The 17,011-nt window shown below is 34.3% G+C and overlaps 1 protein-coding gene across 5 annotated transcripts in view; it reads left to right on the top strand.

Annotated features, from left to right (window-relative positions):
• LOC125675498 (phospholipase D1-like) overlaps positions 1–15,523 on the top strand; it is a 77,045-nt gene extending 61,522 nt beyond the window's left edge. For 4 of the 5 annotated variants that reach the window (XM_048913222.2, XM_048913223.2, XM_048913224.2 and 1 more), the window contains 12 exons: positions 1–329; positions 947–996; positions 2,520–2,668; positions 4,519–4,637; positions 6,244–6,357; positions 6,559–6,669; positions 7,728–7,819; positions 8,436–8,599; positions 9,090–9,157; positions 9,933–10,150; positions 10,333–10,447; positions 10,708–15,523. The exon at positions 1–329 is cut by the window's left edge and continues 787 nt beyond it. In XM_048913222.2, coding sequence (XP_048769179.1) covers positions 1–329; positions 947–996; positions 2,520–2,668; positions 4,519–4,637; positions 6,244–6,357; positions 6,559–6,669; positions 7,728–7,819; positions 8,436–8,599; positions 9,090–9,157; positions 9,933–10,150; positions 10,333–10,447; positions 10,708–10,932 — 1,754 coding nt within the window. In that variant the 3' untranslated portion in view covers positions 10,933–15,523. The other variant, XM_048913226.2, reaches the window with a different exon arrangement.
• The last annotated feature ends 1,488 nt before the right edge of the window (positions 15,524–17,011 follow it).

Genomic DNA, 17,011 nt, shown 5'->3' on the forward strand with positions numbered 1-17,011 from the left:
GTCAAATAGTCCACAATCCAGTTGCCAAAGATACTCATATAGAGTCAGCTCAAGAAAATTCTGACCAAGCCAAGGGAACAAAGAGAGAGAGTTGGGCTGCGAGGAAGTTACGTCGATCTCTAAGTCATGGACATGAACGAAACAATAATGTCAATATCAACACAGCGGAACAAACGGAGGATATTGGACCACACTCACCAACTGCATTAAACCGGTGGAAAATGGTGCTGAATGTTCAGAAATTCCAGTCGGCTGTGAAGCAACAACAACAGGAACGAGTGCCCTTTCCCAGAGAGAAGAGGCCAGTGACACCCAAAATAAGTAAACTGGTAAGTGCAGATACAGGTTATGCAACAACATGGTTAACATCTGGACTGTGTTTAAGATTGTAGTGACTGTTAAGTGCTAGATAGGGATACAAAGTTTTGTGCACATCTAGGCTAGCATTAATTCATACATTCATTCAACAGACTTTTATTTCTTGCCAAGCAGCTAGGCTAGCTGCTATTATTTTTAATGTAGTCCAGTATGTGACAAATTAAAAGTTTTGACTGGACTTTTAGAAATTGAAATTGTGTTTGAATAGTAGAAAGTCTTTCCATATACTGTGTACCAAGCACCTGCTCATTGATCTACTATTAACTATTATTTGCAATGACTTTTATTCACTAATCAGCAGTGAAGAATTTGTATACAACAATTATAGTTCATTATATCATTGAATGGAAACTGTGAATAGCAGCAATGGTTCACAGCTACAAATATTGAGCAAAGGTCACAAATCTCAAATATTTCTTGCACCTGCAGAAAGGTTTGTTTACAGTATGTATATTTGGCCTGCATGTGTATATGTATGCCTACAAGGATGTATTCATCTGATATTATGGGCTGTGTACACAGGTATATCTAGCATTTTGTATTTTATCAAACATTTTGGCTGTTTCAGTTTCATTTGGAGAGATCTAACAGAGACAGTACAGCTGATTTGCAGGACAGGTGAGTTTTACACGATACAGTAAAACTCTGTTACATCAAACACTCTTATAATGAATTCATGTGAGTTATACACGATACAGTAAAACTCGGATACAGCAAACACTCTTATAATGAATTCAGTTGAGTTATAGATGATACAGTAAAACTCAGTTTGATCAAACACTCTTATAATGAATTCATGTGAGTTATACACGATACAGTAAAACTCAGATACAGCAAACACTCTTATAATGAATTCATGTGAGTTATTCACGATACAGTAAAACTCGGTTACAGCAAACACTCTTATAATGAATTCATGTGAGTTATACATGATACAGTAAAACTCGGTTACTTCAAACACTCTTATAATGAATTCATGTGAGTTATATATGATACAGTAAAACTCGGTTACAGCAAACACTCTTATAATGAATTCATGTGAGTTATATATGATACAGTAAAACTTGGTTACATCAAACACTCTTATAATGAATTCATGTGAGTTATACACGATACAGTAAAACTCAGATTCAGCAGACGCTCTTATAATGACTTCATGTGAGTTACACACAATACAGTAAAACTCGGTTACAGCAAACACATTTATAATGAATTCAGGTGAGTTATACATGATACAGTAAAACTCGGATACAGCAAACACTCTCGTAATGACTTCATGTGAGTTATACACGATACGGTAAAACTTGGTTACATCAAACATTCTTCTAATGAATTCATGTGAGTTATACACGACACAGTAAAACTCGGTTTCAGCAAACACTCTTTTAATGAATTCATGTGAGTTATACATGATACAGTAAAACTCGGTTTCAGCAAACACTCTTATAATGAATTCATGTGAGTTATACACGACACAGTAAAGCTCGGTTATAGCAAACACTCTTATAATGAATTTATGTGAGTTATACATGATACAATAAAACTTGGTTACATCAAACACTGTTATAATGAATTCATGCTTACAGGGGAGTGATTTTCATTTGCTGTAGTTTTTAAAAATCATTATGAATTTTGTGGATGTAATAAACTAATGTTTATAAGGAATATATGTTATTCATCCCCAGGACTTTGTTATAATTGTGTTTTACTGTACAAAGGTGGTACAGTTCTGTTTTCAAACAAGTGTTTCAACATGATATAATGTTCATGTAATGTCTTTGAGAAAGAATTTATGTTGTTGCATCATCAATTTACAATTTTCTTTAATTTTCGTGCGACTTTTAAACAGGGTTAGCTCCCTTCTATGTCCTCAGGTTGGATAGTTTTTCACTGGTTCAGTGAAGTGTTGGCAAAAATATATAATGCAGTTATATGAATTTTTTAATTTTTGTGCACTGAAACATGCATCACATTTCCAGCATCGGTCTCTATCTATCTTACACACTGGATACAGTCACTGTTTTACAGCTGATTTGTTGGGGGGTGGGGGGGGGGGGGGGGCATCTTCCTTTGAACACTATTTAAATCTACAACTCTTGATAACACAGAGTTTTGATTAGAATAGTATAATTTGTTTGCAGCCTTGAAAAGCCTGGTGTAATGCAGAGAACCAAGAGTGAGATAGCTATAGATGAACTGGGGCTGAAGGGGTCGTCCAAACTGTGGATCGGCAAAGACTACTGTAACAACATCTACAAGGACTATGTGGATCTGAATGCTCCATTTGAAGGTAAGTGCTGGTAGAGAACCTGTGTAACTTTGCTAACATTTAACAAGAAAGGAATATCAGATGGAAATTGTGTGTTTAATCTTTAGAAGAGCACAAAGGTTCTTCTGTCACAGATTCTGTGGAAGACCTGTTTGTTTACTTATTTTATGTGCTGTCACTTAGATTATTTGAAATGATTTTCAAAATGACCCCTCTTCCTGCATGACACATATCAGATATCTGAAGTTTGGATGAGACACTGATTTTTTACAAATATACTGCCAGGAAATCTGTGGGGAAACTTTGATCTAATGCATTACTTTTTTGTCCTTCTGATTCTAAAAATAATCAGAGGACGATGTACCCAATTGATACAGATTGATGAAAATGAATATTCCATTAAAAGAAGTGAATTTGATTTTTGGGAAAAGATTTATCACAATTCACCTTTGAATTAGAACGCTTTACCCGATATAGTATTGCGTTGTGTGATATGACAAAATTGAATGAGACGATCGAACAGTTTGAATGACATGTTTGATGTAATACAACAAGAGTTTTCATTGGCCGATTACAGCCCGCCCACTTTCTCGAGCTGATTCAGGTGACCGGTGATCAGATAAAATGGACGGATTAGAAAATTACTACCTGGAGAACTGTAGCTTTCTGAAAAAATATTGTGACGGAACAGAGCTACAGATCCAGCTCTTATAAAAACCTTCGATTTACGGGGCACAAAAAGCTGCGCATGGTTGAGGCTAGTCCGAAATATCTGACGTTTTTTTATAATTTTGATGTTTACCGTGGCACAATAAATATCAAAATCATAAAAAAGCCAGGAAAATGTCGGATATTTCAGACTAGGTTGAGGCTTGATATCAAGTTATCGGTGTATTCTTGTGTTGCTGTCTCATGAATTCAATATAAAAAAATCTTAACATATTTTCCTACTATACTTGTGTCCAAACATACCTTCAAATATTCATTAAAGCCACACACGACCCGAAAACTGGCAGCTTCAAATGATTTCGTTTGTTGACGTAGCCATGTTAGGTAGCTGTTCAATTCGAACTCTGTTGCTATTGGTATTTATTCATAAAAATGGTTGTAAGTTATGTATTCGCTCTTCATTTATCATCAACATGAATAATTAATAAAAATTAAAAAATATAGTTTTTGTAAAGGTAAAATAAGCTCTTTATTATGGTCCTTAACGCTTGTGTGGCAGAGATGGAGACTGACCCAGACTAATGAAAGCCGCATTGCTGTGAGTTTAGCTATTTGAATAATTATCATTAATGGAACTAGGATGATATCTTATTGGAAATATTTAGCTAAAATATTTGTGGGGGTATTAGTTCACATCAAGACGCTATTTTGCCAGTATGGATATGAACCGGGATTCAAATTGACTGGCTACCTAACATGGCTACGTCAACGAACGAAATCATCAAAAGCTGTGAGTTTTTGGGTCATATGGGGCTTTAATAAATATTTGAAGGTATGTTTGGACACAAGTATAGTAGGAAAATATGTTAGGAATTTTTTGATATTAAATTTATGAGACAACAACACAAGAATACAACTTTTTCTCTTTCTTTCTTTGAAGTTTGTTTCCATCTGGCCGTCATGTTTTCTAATGCCTACTACTCCGTATAAGGGAATTTGGGCGGACTTACACATATGGACCAATGAGAGTTTCTGTTGCATTTCGCAATTGTATTACAAACAGATTCAATTGTGTCGTCACACAACACAAAACTATATCAGCCAAAGTGTTCTAATTCAAAGGTGAATTGCGATAACATGGAAAAGTAGGTATTGATTATAACGATTCGCTGCTAATTCTTGAGGTTTATCACATGTTTTAGATTTTATCGACCGATACACCACACCAAGGATGCCATGGCATGATATTGGAGCAGTAGTTTATGGGAAGGCAGCAAGGGATGTATCAAGACATTTCATTGGTCGATGGAATATTACAAAGGTACATGTATAGAAATCATTGGAATACTAGATGCCTTTGCTTTTTAGCTCACCTGAACCGAAGGTTCAAGTGAGCTATTCTGATCACATTTTGTCCGGCGTCCGTCTGTCTGTCTGTCCGTCTGTCTGTAAACTGATCACATTTTCGACTTCTTCTCCAGAACCACTGGGCCAATTTCAACCTAACTTGGCCAAAAGCATCCTTGGGTGAAGGGCTTTCAAGTTTGTTCAAATGAAGGGCCATGTCCCTTTCAAAGGGGAGAAAATCACAAAAATGCAAAAATAGGGTGGGGTCATTTAAAAATCTTCTTCTCAAGAACCACTGGGCCAGAAGAGCTGAAATTTACCTGAAAGCTTCCTGACATATTGCAGATTCAAGTTTGTTCAAATCATGGCCCCCGGTGGTAGGATGGGGCCACAAGGGGGGATCAAAGTTTTACATACAAATATATAGGGAAAAACTTTAAAAATCTTCTTCTCAAGAACCACTAAGCCAGAAAATCTGAGATTTACATGAAAGCTTCCTGACATAATGCAGATTCAAGTTTGTTCAAATCATGGGTCCCTGGGGTTGGATGGGGCCACAATAGGGGATCAAAGTTTTACATACAAATATATAGGAAAAATCTTTAAAAATCTTCTTCTCAAGAACCACTGAGCCAGAAAAGCTGATTTTTACATGAAAACTTTCTGACATAGTGCAGATTCAAGTTTGTTCAAATCATGGCCCCTGGGGGCAGGATGGGGCCACAAGGGGGGATCAAAGTTTTACATACAAATATATAGGGAAAAACTTTAAAAATCTTCTTCTCAAGAACCACTAAGCCAGAAAATCTGAGATTTACATGAAAGCTTTCTGACATAATGCAGATTCAAGTTTGTTCAAATCATGGGCTCCGGGGGTTGGATGGGGCCACAATATGGGATCAAAGTTTTACATACAAATATATAGGAAAAATATCTTCTTCTCAAGAACCACTGAGCCAGAAAAGCTGATTTTTACATGAAAACTTTTTGACATAGTGCAGATTCAAGTTTGTTCAAATCATGGCCCCTGGGGGTAGGATGAGGCCACAAGGGGGATCAAAGTTTTACATACAAATATATAGTTAAAATCTTTTTCTCAATAACCACTGAGTCAGAAAGCTGATATTTACAAGAAAACTTTCTGACATAGTGAAGATTCAAGTTTGTTCAAATCATGGCCCCCGGGGGGTAGGATGGGGCCACAAGTGGGGGATCAAAGTTTTACATACAAATATATAGGGAAAAACTTTAAAAATCTTCTTCTCAAGAACCATTGGGTCAAAGAAGTTGACATTTACATGAAAGCTTTCTGACATAGTGTAGATTCAAGTTTGCAAAGGGTAGTTTGGGCCATAATAGGGACTAAGGTTTTACATGCAAATATATATGGAAAGTCTTCAGATATGGGCCAAAGTGACTCAGGTGAGCGATGTGGCCCATGGGCCTCTTGTTTCAAAATACTAGATCTTTTTCATATAGATCTATATGAAAAACAAAGTGCTCTTTTTCATGTAAGAAAAGCATGGCATCTTAATTGAATTCTTAAATTCCTTTAGTGTATTTAATAATTTTAATTGCAGCAAGAAAAGTGTAAGAATAACAAAGATTACCCTTTGCTGTTACCCAAGGCAAGCACACAAGACAACACTCTCCCACCATTTATAACAGGGTCGTGTCATGAAGTGAAAACACAGGTCAGTGATTCCAAACGGAGATATTATGTTCTTCTTTCATACTTTACTGTTTTTAAGTTCAAGTCATGAAATGCAAATGGGGAAAGATACACTTATTAATTAGGAAGCTAGAAGTAAAAACCCATTCAAATATGAAAATGAAGTGCTTTTTAAAAGTTTTCTTATGAAGATGTTTGGTAATAGATTTCTATTTTCTATCAGATACTGCGGAGTCTGAGTGGTTGGTCAGGTGGCATCAAGACAACAGAGTCCTCTATACAGTCAGCTTATCTACACTGTATTGAAAGTGCCAAACATTACATTTATATCGAGGTAAGTCACACAGTCAACCAGAGTTACTTATAGCAGACTGTTTGGTATCCATGTGCAGTGGAGTTACAAATGGTATTTTCATACATTTTGCTATTTTTGCTGCAGATGAAATTTTTAACTATTTTAGCTCAATTTGAAAACCTCTTTTGTTGTTGTTGAATGAAATCACAGAAAAACATCATGTCTTTCAGGAACAAAGTAATGATTTGCAAATTAATACACCTATGAAATTTTAACCAATTTCTAACTTCTACTTGTCAGAAACTAGCACAGCTTTTGCATTGATAAAATGCCGGTTATCGTTCTATCCATTTTTTGTCCTGTCATCTTACTTTGCATCTAAACTACGACTTTATAATGAAAATACAGTTTGTACTTGGCACAAGGTGTGTTTATGAACAGATGATGTTTACTTATCTAAACCAAGGTCAAGGTCACTATTAGAAATATTTGTCTAGACTAAAACCTTGTAAAGGACATTAGAATATCAAAAAGTTAATTGTTAACAGACAATGTGTCATGACCTTAAACCAGGTCATTTGGACAAGGTAACTAAATTAAAAGAATATGAAAATAATGTTAGCGTCACAACTTCAAAAAGGAAACATGTTAGAAGCTTATACCTGGCAGTGTATTAGGACCGTTATTCAGTTGTCGTTTGTAATCAAATTCAAAGATAACAAAAAAAATTAAAAGATTTATAGCCAGGCCTTAACTTTGTAAATGGAAAATCATAACGAAAAATGAAGATCACTTTCAATCACAAAAACTGAAGCTCATTCAGTTCACAGTTTGACATCTGTATTTATTGAAATATCTACCTGCAACGCTTGAAATGTGTGTATAAGATTTTTATGGCTGATACTTACCATTAGGACCCATAGATGTTACTATTACTAGGTATTCTGATATGTGTGTTGTTGTACATAGAAATCATCCAGCAGTTTTATAGTTAGGTTTGTGATGTTTCAGAGTGGATGAAGACCAAGCACTTCACAGACTCTGACAGGTTTAAATTGTCAGCAATATTTGAATTGTGAATTTTACTACTTTTACAGAATCAGTTCTTCATAACACGAGTTGGAGACAAATCTATGATCAGAAACAAAATTGGAGATGCCTTGTTCAATAGGATCCTCAGAGCACACAGGTATGAATTCTTAAATCTGTACCGTTCCTTTCAGGAAGTGAAGGATGGACTGCAAATCACCTGAAAGACATGCATGTAGTGCTGCAAAATGAGTCAAACTTATCTGTTGTATTTTAGTCTTTAAACGTTTACAACTTTCTGATGTTGTGTAATCAGAAGATTTCTCTGGTATGAGATCTGTCTGGATTTGACAAGTTTCTCTGTATTTTAATTTGGTGACTTGAGAAAATGATGTCAACGTTGTACTTACTTCATACTCTGTTACCTTGTACCTATTTCATACTCACTCTGTTACCAAGTCACTTGATAGTGGTAAATGTACACATATGTCATACAGTATTACATGTATATAAATATTTCAATTATATACTAGGTATTGGTCCTAACTATCAAATGAATTATGAATTTGATGTACATGCTCAAAGCAGCTGTGACCTGTCAACAGGGAATGCTTACTCCTCCTAGACATCTGATCCCACCTCTGGTGTTTCCAGGGTCGATATTTGCCCTACTCTCAATTTTGTATTCTTTTATAGAATTTATGTGATTGATACCTTTTATTATCTTCACTAATTTTTCATGCTCAAAAACTAGAAGGAATTACAATGATTTGTAGAAATGGAGAAAATTTCCGGGTGTTTGTGATGATGCCTTTACTGCCTGCTTTTGAGGGGGACATTGGGGGAAATGGTGGCTATGCAATTAGGACAGTGACTCACTACACCTACTCATCCATTTCTAAAGGAGGGTTTTCCCTGTGGGAGAAGCTGGCAAAGGAAGGTGTGCAATTTTAATATTATTCATTTTTGAATTACCAAAATTGATAACATGTATTTTGACCATAGGCAATCTGATCATGGGTAATGTAAATAATTATAGAGCTCTTGAAGAAATTCGTACTATGATCGTTGCATTCTTATCCACTCTGTGGTGTGGATGTTTAGTTTTCAGTAATTTATTTACTTATCCACTCTGTGGTGTGGGTGTTTAGTTTTCAGTAGTTTATTTGCGTAATATATTGGTATGCTGTTAAAGATTTCATGAATGTTTTAAAATTGACTTCACCCACTGTATACTGAAAAGAAACATTTCACAGAGTGAAGAAAAATGTCACAATCATAATTTAAATTTCCTCAATAGCTCTGTAGTCTTTATTTCCAGTATATGATCCGAGCACCTACGATTTTAAACAATAGAAAACAATGTAGTATGAAACTGGAACACACAATTCACAAGTAAATGACAAAATAACCTCTGTAATGTATTTCAGTGCTGGATCCTTTGAAGTATATAGTGTTCTGTGGATTAAGAAATCATGATGAACTCTCTGGAAAACTGGTATGTATTATACAATTGTATTTAGACTGTATAAAAGTTTGTATCAACCGAATCTTATTGGCATTAAATAATTGATGTGTGAAATTACAGGATATAATGGTTGTATAAAGGTTAAAATTGAAGTGGAAATATATGTACACTGTACATGTATATAGATTTTAAAGAATTCAGATTAGTCTAGTACATAATCATAATATCAGGTTATGAAATGAAACTTGTTTATTTGTGTAAATAGTGACATAAACATTTGTGGAAACTACTTATCCATGTGTATGTATATACATGTATTCTTTTACAGTAAATCACATTTTTGAACAAACACATTATACTTAATTTTTTTTTGGGGGGGTCATATCTAAAACAGAAAAAGTTCAAGTTTAAAGCAGTTATTTCAAGTAATTTTAGGTGTAACTCCATGTGATGCATCTATTTTGAATACATGAATCTTGCTATTATTATGACGGGTACCTGGATTTTACATGTAATTGTTACCACTATATGATTTCATTTTGAATATGCTGCTTAACATCAATCAGTATTACAAACATTAATATCTCAAATACCATGGATATGGTTCATATATGTAAGTTGGAAGTCCCAACTACATTTTCTTGTGTGTTTTAACCTCAGTATGTCAAACTCTCGAATATCTCGGAAGTTTTTTTGGCCCTATTGAGTTTGAGAAAACAAGATTTGACTGTGTAACATAAAAATGAAACCGAACAGGAATGTAATACCGGGAATGTACAGTATTATTTTTGGGATCTCTTTGCAGGTGACAGAATTAGTGTATGTCCATAGTAAGCTGCTTATTGCTGATGATGACACAGTTATCATTGGATCAGCCAACATCAATGATCGCAGTCTCCTTGGTGACAGAGATAGTGAGATTGCGGTGATGGTGCAAGACATCCACAAAACAGAAGTCAAGTTCGCGGGGTATCCTCATTTAGTGGGCAAATTTGCTACATCTCTCCGTAAAGCTTTGTTCAGGTACGGCTTATTTTCGTCAGATTCTCTTAAATTTCTGCAAAGTAGCATAATTTTGATCAGAAAATATTTCATTAAATTTGTAAAGTGAAAAATTATAATCGATGTAAAAAGGTGACTTGCTTTCTTTCTATTACATTTTGTTATTTTGCTATTTATGTTGATTTGGTCTTGTATTAATCCAGTGAACATTTGGGGATTCCCGTGGGAGATCCGATTCTAGATGATCCTGTCTGTGACTCGTTCTATAAAACTGTGTTCCTTCGAACAGCGACTGTCAACACAAATGTTTACCAAAAGGTCTCAGTTTGTCTATTCTTCTATTCCAAGAATTCAACCACTTTTGGTACAATTTTATGTAATACAGTGTATGAATAGACTTTTCCTATCAAACTTGGTACTGAGATAGCACCATATGCCATTTATTTGGAATGTGCTATACATTTTTTTATATTCATTAGCAAATTAAAGGAAAAGTTGTAAAAATGTCTAATGGATGGCAATCAGAAAAGAAATCAATGCGAAAATAAAAATGAAATTGTTTCTATATTCACTTGTAGGTGTTCAACTGTATCCCTTCTGATTTGGTGCTGAGTTTTGCTGAGCTGAATCAAACCACTACAGAGAAAACTCTAGCTGAAACTGACCCAGAGCAGGCCCGCAGTGAATTGAAGAAAGTCCAAGGTCATATTGTGCTACTGCCAATGCATTTTATGGAAAATGAAAGCAGTATTATACCCACTGTAGGGAAGGAGATGTTTCTTCCTGTTGATGTCTGGATATAAGACAGACTTGTCATAAACTTCGTAGTCTTTGCAGCTGGGCTGCAAACAGATACTGTCAAATTAAGTACATATGCAAGTAACGGTCATTTTATGAATCAAAGTATAAAGAAAGGTGTCTTCATGGCAACTAAATTTTTATGTCTAGTCAAGCCTTTCAATATATGAATTTAGTGCTGTAAAATACTGTAGACATTTAAAACTATTGACCACTCTGTTCATTTTAGAATTTTTCTGGATATTACCTTTAAATACCTCCTTTTTATATTCCTTCCAATTGGTTTTCTTTCTTTTATTTGATAAGTCCTTTCCTCCACCATGATGCTTATTTTGATATCTTGTTCTGTGACACTGTGCATTGTATTTCTACAAATATGTTTCATTTGTTATGACATATTGCTTAGCAATCTAATGGCACTTTCATTATCAGTCCCTTAACTGCAAAAATATAAATAGAAATGTTACAGAAGAATATTTCAGATAACTTAACTGCATGTTGTTATGTTAAACTATGCAATGTTTTTGTGAATGTATTTTGATTTTTTTTCCTCTCAGGTAGGGTAACAGATGTTGAAAGTTTTTTGCACAATTTTGTGGGAAAGCTTTTGGCACATCATGGAATATACCCATTTTTAGCTTTGTGGGTTTCTTTTCCCAGTTCTGTTGAAATTGGAACCTTGTTTGAATAGGAATGAACCACTTGGCAAGCATTTTTCCCTTCAAGAATGACTTTTATGCTTCCATTTGAAGATGTTTTACACATTTCTCATTTCATTTTTGCATAACTGCATAGCAATGTCTTCAAGATGACATTGGCATAAATCTTGATTCTCTTTTTTAATGTTATCTGTTAAAATTTTAAACCATTTTACTTGAATATATATGACGAGTTATTTTAGAAATATACGTGGGAATCAATCACTGGGGTGATGATTGTGTTTTGATCTCGATGTATTCTCTGTTGACTTTTGTCAAACTTTCAATATACACAAGCAGTAGCTGCATTGTTGAATAATTCACATGTGGGATAATTGCTTTATACGGAGGCAAATTTACATATATTTACTAATTTCTTTTGACTGCTTTCATTGGACTGTCTTCACATTCCTACAGTATAAAGTGTACTGTTGTCTTATAGTGATAACCATGGTTTATGTTTTTAATGCAGAAGGCATCTAGTTTTTATATGACATGTATTGCTCATATACACACTATGATGTCTAACATTCTTACTAGAGTATATTATATTTTGTTAGCCTTTTTATTGGGTCTAGGTCAGTGACACTGGGCCTAGACTGGGGATCACCTGAAGAGTTGCAAGATTGGTTTTTGACTCTAATATTGCACTAGTGAAATTTGAAGTTTTTAGTATTTACAGTAGCTTACTAAACTATGAATACGCATATTTATATCTCTATTATATAAAATTTATATATAACATGCATAAGGAAATTTTGAGTGTTTGAATTTTTCCCCAATTACTACACTGACGATGGTAGACAATTTTTATTTCGAAAATTCCTTTTAAATTGGAAATATATTTTTTTAAATTGTAGTTTATTTACTTTAATAATACCCTTCAACTGGCAAGAAGGTTTTGCATGTATTTCTATGTAAAGCATAATTTCAAAGATTTTCCAATTAACTTGCCTCAATTATAGCACACGGTTATGTATTTATGAGTGGGACTAACAGTTAAAATCAGGGTAATTTTGTATTTATAGTCAGAGAATATTAGTTTTGTAAAGGTGATATATTATGGTTATTTTATTGTAAACTTGACCAAATATAGACATCGTGCTCCTATACCAGTGTATGTATTACATCCACACAGAACATGTGACATGTTGATTTCATGTGGGGGTATTCATTTGAACCTTGTTTATTTTCACTTTGTAAATGAGAATTGATTTGAGTGTATGCATGGTAATGGGTTTATGTCTTGTGTAGGATGTTATGACCACTTGTGCACTAATTTTAAACTCTTTCAAGGATGGAAGTATTGTCATTTTTAGATGCCAAAGATTCCGTTTATCATTGAATGTTGTCTTCTATTGCCAAGTCTGAAGAATTGCAATGTACTGAAAAGTTTGTAGAATGGATAGTTTTGGATAACTTACATTAAGCCAAATTTTATTCTCAGCTACATTCATTTTTCAATTGCCCATTGGAAACTTATTGCCTAGGAATTTTATTCGTGAGATATAAAGTTTCTTTACATGTAAAATCAATATCATGACTTTGATATTTTTCACAGTTGTGAATTAAAGTTGGTTTACAATATTCTAAAGCTGAATATTAAAGTTTACCACCAGGTGGCTCTGTAGTTGTAGTATATCACAGCATCACTGCTGTACACGGTTTTCAATGAATGTGTTCAGTTTGAAACCAGTTTTTAGCTTGTGTAGAAGTTGAAAATGTCAGCTAGACTTTTGGAGATTGCATTGAATTTATGATGTAAAAACACAGTTTGCTCAACTTTTCCACAATGTGCCATTCTACAAGGTGATCAAGAAGAAGTTGCATTTTCCTACTATTAAAATACAGGAGTATGTTAGCTATGAAATTATGAACATCATTTTCATTCCCACTGTTGGGAAATTCTTTTTATGCTGTTGATCTAGTCCCTCTTAGTGGTACTTTGCATGTTTTTAATTTGAACACGTCATCAACTTCATGAAATATTTTCATAAGGAATCTGTACTCAATACTAACTTGTAGCAAATCATTATCGCAATTCACCTTTGAATTAGAACGCTTTACCCGATATAGTATTGCGTTGTGTGACGACACAATTGAATGAGAAGATTGAACAATTTGAATGACATGTTTGATGAAATACAACAAGAGTTTTCATTGGCCGATTACAGCCCACCCACTTTCTCGAGCGGATTCAGTGTAGCTGGAGAACTGTACATAGCTCTTTGAAAAGATCCACCTCTTATAAAAACCTTCGATTTACGTGTCACAAAAAGCTGCGGACGGTTGAGGCCTGAAATGTGTTGCTGTCTCATAAACTCAATATAAAAAAATCTTAACATATTTTCCTACTATATACTTGCGTCCAAACATACCTTCAAATATTCATTAAAGTCACACACCACCCGAAAACTCGCAGCTTCAAATGATTTCGTTTGTTGACGTAGCCATGTTAGGTAGCCGGTCAATTCGAACTCTTGCTATTGGTATCTATTCATAAAATCGGTTGTAAGTTATGTATTCGCTCTTCATTTATTATCAACACGAATAATTAATAGAAATTAAAACATTTTTGTACCAGTTTTTGTAAAGGTAAAATAAGCTCTAGATGAACGAAAATGCAACATAAGCCCATTAGATGGAGATCGGCCGGCGCGGCCGCTCATGACTAATGAAAGCCGCACTGTCGTGCATGAGTTTAGCTATTTGAATAATTATCATTTAATAGGACTTGGGTGGTATATTATTTAAACAATTTAGCTAAAATATTTGTGGGTTATTAGTACACATCTAGACGCTATTGTGCCAATATGGAAATGGACCGGGATTCGAATTGACTGGCTACCTAACATGGCTACGTCTACGAACGAAATCATCAAAAGTTGTGATCGAGTTTTTGGGTCGTATGGGGCTTTAATAAATATTTGAAGGTATGTTTGGACACAAGTATAGTAGGAAAATATGTTATGAATTTTTTTTCATATTAAATTTATGAGATAACAACACAAGAATACAACTTTTTCTCTTTCTTCCTTTGAAGTTTTTTTTTTTTCCATCTAGCATCTGGCCGTCATGTTTTCAAATGCTGACTACTCCCGTTTAAGGGAATTTGGGCGGACTTATACATATGGACCAATGAGAGTTTCTGTTGCATTTCGCAATTGTATTACAAACAGATTCAATTGTGTCGTCACACAACGCAATACTATATCGGCCAAAGCGTTCTAATTCAAAGGTGAATTGCGATAACTTATTTCGAGAGTATGTTTCCAAATGAGAGACTAGAGATTTGAGATTTATATTCCTAGCTCAGTCATAATGTCGGCAGATTTCATCCTGCTACTGTCAAACAAATCTTCACCATGGAAGGTGACTTTTTCAATGCCAGCTACCTTGGAATTGTTAACAATATTGGAATCTATGCTTTGATGGAAGTTTTTCGTGCACAATGTTTCTGTCATAAAAAAAGATTTTGAAGAAATGTATGATACCTGACGTTTACAATGACGTACATTTTAAAACACTATTCAAGACCTGCAGTTCCATTATGTTTTTTTTGGTTTCGTTTTTTTAATCTTTTTGTGTTGCAAAAAATTTCAGGTTATTGTCTTCATTTGATAATTGATAGTTAGTTATTTGAGTGACTCTCAAGAAAGGACAATTATTTTCAGTTTTAAAGATTTGCGATTATTTTTTTTTATGCGTGATTTCTGATAAAGGATAGTTTTTTTTAAATATTTGAATGACTTCTGATAAGTGACTGTTATTTTTAGCCACTTCCTTATTTACGATGTATCACATAGATCTATGCTGTATATAGATCTCTATTTGTTTTCATCTTGACTGGGCATGTATGAACTAAAATCTCATCAAATAATAAATAGCCTAAAAATATCTTGTTCATTTCTTCTTGTACAAGTAATTTTGTTTTAACATCGATTCAGGGCAATAATCATATTTCAGACAGTAGTTTTGAGAAAATAATGAGAATCGCGATGTGAGTAAAAATATCTTATAAGGCTTTGGAAATTTGGAAAAGGCTCATTGAATGATGCCAGAATATAGGTCAAAATATTGCTACATGAATTACTTTGGAAACTAGACGGAGAAAATGTTTACCCAGTATTGCAAACATTAAAAAGTAATTATACTTGATAGTAAATTTCCCCAAAGCCGTAAGTGAGTCAAGATGTCGAGGCAAAAATTATTGAAATGTAAATATGAATATATTTACATTTCCAATGTTTTGGTTTTAGATATTTCTACAACTTGTAACGATAGTGATTTCCTCATGAATGCGTTGGAATTGCACACAATGTGCTTATGAATACAGATAAATATACTATATCTACATGTATTTCAACGGCTTGAATTACCAACAGAAATGAAAGTAGAATTAATGAAGATATAACAAACTTGACTTTTGAAAGTACATGAGGGTATAATCTGCTATGCTTCAAGCCAACATGCTTTTCATAAAGTTCTCAGTGAATTGCATTGGACAATTTTTGTCAATATCGTATCTTTTCCTGCAGGATTGAATGGTGATCGGACCACAGGCCGTCTTGAAATGTGGATAGTGAGTATTTATCTTGTGCACTTATCCCTACCCACCCTCCTCCCAATTAGTGTAATTAGTATTCAAAAGTGGCCATATTTAAAGCTTACAAAAAGTAGAAAATAGAAACTGACTATTCAGAACGACTTGCGATGGTGATCGGCAGGACAATTGCACATTTTGGGAGAAATTATTGGTTCTCTATGTAGTGCCTGGACTATCAAAAATATCCTCTACAAATTCTCATCGATACAATTTGTATATAAATGATGAGTTAATTTAGTTATCAGTTAAACATTTAATTACTTCTAATGAAGTAGGTAGTCAACATACGCACGAAGTTTGATTGTGCATGTTCGAGTGTTCATGTTGTTTATTTTTCGTTGTAAATGCTCAAATAGGGTATATTATGATGCAATATGTAATTAATAGCGAGCCAGCGCGGAGCGCTGGCTCGTACTGCGAGCTCTAATGACTAGAGCGCGGGAAATAATCCGAGCTAAATCTCAACCTCTAACAAGAATTTTTTTTTGACGCCAATCCCAGAAGTCCCTCGTACAAAATGGCGGATGGTTCGATTCGTAAAATAATAATAAAAAAAATCTTTGAAGTATTACAAAACTTTCTTATTTGAAAGGAAAGGATGACAATCATATTCTTCCCCCTTTCTTTTTCTTTTTAAAATATTGTCTAAAGAAATGTAAACAGTCACGTCACAGCTACCAGGGTACGTCACAACACGCTCGTTGCATTTCCCGCTAAACTGGTTCCGACATTGGCGAGAAGAGCAAGACAGTAATCCTATGTATTGACAGTGAACCAGAT

The sequence above is a fragment of the Ostrea edulis genome, chromosome 3 (genome assembly GCF_947568905.1).
Source record: "Ostrea edulis chromosome 3, xbOstEdul1.1, whole genome shotgun sequence".
Classification (NCBI taxonomy): Eukaryota; Metazoa; Mollusca; class Bivalvia; order Ostreida; family Ostreidae; genus Ostrea; species Ostrea edulis.